At 43.8% G+C, this 5355-nt stretch overlaps 1 protein-coding gene across 5 annotated transcripts; it reads right to left on the minus strand.

The window, feature by feature from the left end:
• Nucleotides 1-211: 211 nt before the first annotated feature.
• LOC120784426 lies at nt 212-5126 on the minus strand. 5 transcript variants are annotated; one of them, XM_040118250.1, is made up of 4 exons: nt 3883-5126; nt 3372-3473; nt 3104-3265; nt 212-364 (listed from the first exon to the last, which is right to left on the minus strand). In XM_040118250.1, the coding sequence occupies exons 1-4, from the start codon at nt 4084-4086 to the stop codon at nt 278-280; spliced, it is 555 nt and encodes a 184-aa protein (XP_039974184.1). In that variant the 5' UTR covers nt 4087-5126; the 3' UTR covers nt 212-277. The 5 variants fall into 5 exon arrangements, 3 of the variants coding, with proteins under 3 accessions (XP_039974184.1, XP_039974182.1, XP_039974181.1); XM_040118248.1 differs by having other exon boundaries at nt 3104-3473; XR_005706434.1 differs by lacking the exon at nt 212-364 and adding an exon at nt 3673-3795 and having other exon boundaries at nt 2605-3473.
• Nucleotides 5127-5355: the final 229 nt, after the last annotated feature.

The following is a 5355-nucleotide window of genomic DNA, read 5'->3' on the forward strand; positions in this document are numbered from 1 at the left end:
CCATTCTGCCAGGAAAGAAGACAGTTGCCCCCTGGGAAATGTGGTTCTTCTAATCATCAAGGGTGTAGTTGATTTTGACCTCAGCAGACTGAGATCAGTGGCACCATTGTATGAATGTAAGCTCCAGTCATCATTTTGTTAGGCACAATGACACAGCAAACTTAGATGTAGCATATTACTCAGAGGTGCAGTTACCCGTTCACAGCCCCAGATGAGATTGGAAGCCTCAACGCATCAAACACGCAGGAATAAAGATATAAGGGGATGAAAATGCTGGTTAAACCAGAATTTTTAGCTGTCCCATCAGCCATTTTATTCCACCCTGGCTTGGGTCTCTACAAATCATCACCACCCTTAGTTGCTCCTGTATGAATGACAGAATCAGAGGGTGATGAAAAAGAGAAATAATATTCACCCACTGTTTTAATGCCCCCAGGGAACAGGGGGCTTGAACAAAATTTGAATAAGAAGATGTAGTAGCTTGTGTGGGTGTGCTTCCATCCTTGTGTGTATTTGCTTATGCTTTTTCATGTTCATGCATGTTTGTGATTGGAGATGAAAGCCATAAAGTGCAAACTTATCTGCCACTGACTAAATGGAGGGGGAACCTTTATTACCCTTTGTTTACAGATTGAGTCTTTAAAACACAACTTTATGTTGCTCCTGTTCATTTTCCAACTTCTTTGACCACTTAGACGTCCTGGCATCAAAATGTGGTCTCGTACATCAATGTTTCTATAGATCGAGCTTTCTCACACGATGAATTTGTGTGCTGTAACTAAAAAGGGTGCTAGCAATTTACATACAGTGACAAGTTCAAAGATAAGCACTCACGTAAGTCTTTTCTGCTGGTGTGTACTTAGTCAGATGGCGTGATTTTTTTTTTTTTGTGTTTGTTCCTCTTTCTGAACTAAAAATGACAGATGGGCAGTAGGCTAGGCTTGTGAGTTTGCTGAATGGCACTGAAACAGGGAGTACCAACTGTTGTGTGCGGACCCAATGTAACTTGCATTTTTAAGTAAAAGAAAAGGTCTATGTTGTGTTGCCATTTACCTAGGAATTAAGGTAATTATTAAGGAATTTTTGATCTTGTAATGCATGCTTGTGTTTTGTGACATTAATGAGAAAGCAGAGATATACTTTTAAGGGCAGGTATAAATGAAATGGTGGACGGGTCATTTTTAGCCACGTTAGCACTGTTGGTTGGTTTAATTTGCTATTAAATGTTGTACAGGCATTCAATTTATTAGTATATTCTAAGAACTTTGGCGATCTCACTTTTCATCTAAGAAAAGGTCGAAAAGGAATTAGGAATTCTGACTATTTTATAGCCTTAAAGATGCATTGTTTTTTTTCTTTTGTCACTTGGGGGCACAACTGCACAACAGGCTGAAAATCTCACATTTGACATATTGTCTAATATGACTAATGTGATAAACAGTTGCCTTCACACACATCCAGCATTAATCTGGAGTCCTGCCTCTGGTGAGCTGGTGATTATATCCAGTTTTCTCCTTTTAGCTCTCATTCAGCTACCATCTTCTGAGGGAATTATCTAACTCCTTAGCTGCAGAATATTTAACTATTGTAATCTATTGGCAGCTAATCTATCTGTTATGCTATCAGTTTTCTGTTTTGTGGGTTGGCTTTATCACAGCTCTTCACTGAAAAACAGCAGCCTGCTGTGGCTTGAAACTGGGTACGAGTGGCGACACTAAACCAGAAAAGTAAAAGTTGCAGGCCGTAAAATCAAAACAATGAGCAGGAATGTGCTCATAAGTTCCACAGAGTTGAAAGGGAACTGCAGAGTTAAGTAATAATTCTCTTGTAGATTTGTCACTACAAGCAACACATTTGGTTTCATCACACATAAACAAAATATTTGAGTATAGCTTTAAAATAGAAGTACTCCAACTTCCTTCCACAGTCCAAAGATATGCAGGTTAGGTTAATCGGCAACTCTAAATTGCCCGTAGGAGTGAATGTGATAGACACAAACGACCAGTTCGCCACCATGTGTCCGCCCTGTGATAGACTGGCGACCTGTTCAGGGTGTACCTTGCCTCTTGCCCATTGTCAGTTGGGATTGGCTCCAACCCTCCTGTGACCCTCAAAGGATAAGTGGTATAGCTAATGGATGGATTATTTTATTTGTTAAATTAGACTCAAATACACGATTTGGGACACAGTTCAGGGTTCCACAAAAATCTAAGTCTTTACTTGGAAAAAAGTTGGTACACAGGTGGACAGAACAACACAGGGAGGGAAACAAATCCAAAAAAGGCTGGGCATAAAACGAGGTCAAGACTAGGATAAGAACAAACAAAAACCAGGAACACTAACACTAGGAAAAAGGCTTGATCTGCTTGGGGAGACCACTGAAATTTGACATGACTTTAGGGCATGCAAGGGAGCAATAGCAGAACTGAAATTTCTTATGAAACGCCTGTAAAAGTTGGAAAAACCCAGGAAACCCATTCGGTTGATGCTGATTACCATGACCAGGGTTCTGTTAAAAGGGAGTTTTTCCTTGCCACTGTCGCCAAGTGCTTGCTCATGGGGAAATGTTTGGTCACCATAAATATAACTATAAAGAGGGCAGCCTAGACCTGCTCTATATGAAAAGTGCCCTGAGATAACTTCTGTTATTATTTTGCGCTATATAAATAAAATTTAACTGAATTGAAAAATTTAAACATTGGGGCTTCTTTCTTCTAGTGGGGGTCATCCAATTGGCCACAGCACAGACCTTAGGATGGTCCATTTAGATGCAGTTCTGAAAGGTAATGAAGCCCAGGAACGAAACTGATGATACACTTTTCAGCTTTGATGAAGAGCTGGTGATCTAGAAGGCATTGCAGGACTTGTCGGACATGCTGTATGTGGGTTTGCTCATACAGAGAGAAGATGGGGGTATCATCCAGGTAAACAAAAATTAGTTAGTCCAAACGGCATCAGAAGATACTTGTAATGGCCACCTGGTATTATTAAAAGCTGTCTTAAATTCATTGCCCTGATCATCACCAAGTGATACGTATTTCTAAGGTCTATTTTGCAGAATATTTTTAGCGCCTTGTAACAGTTAAAAAGCAGGAGGGGGTACCTGTTTTTGATGGTGATATCGTTGAGGCTGTGGTAGTCGAAGCAGGGGTGGTGTGATTTGTCCTTTGTCTACAAAGAAAAATCCAGCTACAATGGGTGAGGAGGATGGATGGATAATCCCAGTTTCCATTGCTGAGATTAGCAGGGATCCATCCTTCTGGATCTGACAAAGGGTAGAGGCAGAGGTGCACAATCATACTCATGGTGTGGGAGTAGGGGGTTCGCATGAGGCTTGCTGAAAACCTCAGATCATGATAACAGGTTGGGACCTTGCAGAGGTGAGGGAAATCGAAGTCCGGAGGCTCAGGGAGTGACTTGGAAACAGGAGGATCAGGAGCTTTCAGCGACTGATCCGAGGGATGGGGAGGCTTCTGGGAACACACGGGAGTAAAAAAGATTAGTGTACAGCCCTCCCCCCAACCCATTACCTCACCAGTGGTGGATTGTGTCTTTTGAGCCAAGAAGTCCCAGAGTAAGTGGATGCAGAGGAGAGTTGAAGAGGTGAAAGCTGAGTTGTTCCGTATGACCCTTGGCCGTGCGGATTTGACTGAGTGCAGTGAGTGACTTAACAATATAGATGGCTGTCCAATGTGTTGGTCTCCAGGGTCTTGGGCAGATGGAAAACTACCTGTCCCATTTCTTAGCCAAACTCCAGTCCATAAAACTTGTATCCGTGCCAGAGTCCACAAATACCTTGCAACACAGGGAATGAGGAGGAGAACTTAACTCAACATCAGTGAAAGGATGAGAAGGGAAAGCAGATGAAGTGGTATGGCTCACCAGTGTCCTCTTCACTTCTGAGCCCGGTCTTTTACTGGACAGGACTCCTTGAAGTGTCCCAGCTGGGAGGAGTAAATGCACCAACCATCTTGAAGGCACTGCCGTTCCTCTGGAGTGAGTCTGGCACAGCCCAGCTTCATAGGTTCTTCTGGGACAGCAGAGGGTACTGGTGAAGCAGGGGTCTGTGTGTGACATGGTGAGCATCGAGGATGAAGTCGGCTGCCAGAGGAGTGTCTCCTCTGGACTGGCTTGTCTATTCCTCTCCTGTTTTCATTCTATCCATTTTTAGTGGCAAGGGCAGAGAATGAATCAAGAACTGAGGGTCAATGTAAGAAGATCAGGTGATCTCTTATGGGGTCAGAGAGACCATGATGGAAACCACTGAGCAGGGAGGACGTGTTCCAGCCACAGTCTACTGCCAGGGTGCGGAATAAGATGGTTTAGTCGGAGACCTGATGATTTCCCTGGTGCAAATCCTTATTGGCTCGTGCTGCCTCTGGACCTGGGGTGGTGTGTTCAAAAATATTATACATTGTGTTAGTGAGGACAACCAAGGAGTAGTACATGGGGGAATTTCGGGCCCCTTCTACCGTTGCCCAGGCTTCGGCTCAACCGCTCAGGTGAGTAATGGTGTACGCCACCCTAGCTCATTCAGGGAGAAATGCAGCGGCATTTCAGAGTGCAGCCCACACTGTACCAGGAAGGCGTAGCAGTTTTTGGTGTCACCAGAAAACCTCTCTGGTCTGGACAGATGAGGAACAGAAGGTTACAGGGGAGCAAACACAGGAGCTTGTGGTGGTTCAATAGCAGAAGCAAGGACCAGGAGATGGCAAAGCGGTAGGAGCAATGGAATCCAGGGAATCAAAGCAGGCAATCAACTGTTGCATCTGATGGTTAAGATGGCCCATCTGGCTGCTGATGGAGGACTGGAGGCCCTTGTGACATTCATTAAGCTCCCCTCACTCCATGACAAAGAGATGTAAGTTGTTTCTTGTGCCGCTGAATCTGTCTGCCTTGAGACCAGATAGCAGCTTTCACAGAAGCAGAGCTGTCTGAGTCCATTGTGGCCAGTTTGTACTCAGACACTGGTAACCACAAATCAATAGGACTCAAATGATTCAAGACACAGTTCAGGGTTCCTCAAAAATCCAAGTCTTTACTTGGAAAAAAGTTACTACACAGGCAGACAGAACCGGGCAGGCAAACAAATCAGAAAATGGCTGGGCAAAACACAAGAAAAAAAAAACAGGAACACTAACACAAGGAGAAGGCTGTAATGCTTTTCACAAGGAACAACGATGAACTGGAGACTAAATACACTAGGAGAGGGGAGACAATTGGGCACAGGTGACAAAAATCAGAGGCGGGGCAGACAAAAAGAAAGGCAAGAAACACACAAGAGCAGAAGGTGGGGATCTGAAACAAGAGAGGGAGTTAGTGACAGAAAAATAAAACAGGAAAGACTACAACAAA

This window comes from Xiphias gladius, chromosome 22 (assembly GCF_016859285.1).
Source record: "Xiphias gladius isolate SHS-SW01 ecotype Sanya breed wild chromosome 22, ASM1685928v1, whole genome shotgun sequence".
In the NCBI taxonomy this organism is placed as follows: Eukaryota; Metazoa; Chordata; class Actinopteri; order Istiophoriformes; family Xiphiidae; genus Xiphias; species Xiphias gladius.

Excerpts from the sequence above, each read along its gene's own strand:
- LOC120784426 (XM_040118247.1), bottom strand. The coding sequence starts at position 4,086 with ATGCTCACCATGTCACACACAGACCCCTGCTTCACCAGTACCCTCTGC. Across the intron at positions 3,474-3,882 it reads CAGAAGTGAAGAGGACACTG|AAGCCTCCCCATCCCTCGGA; the intron begins GTGAGCCATACC and ends GTGTGTTCCCAG.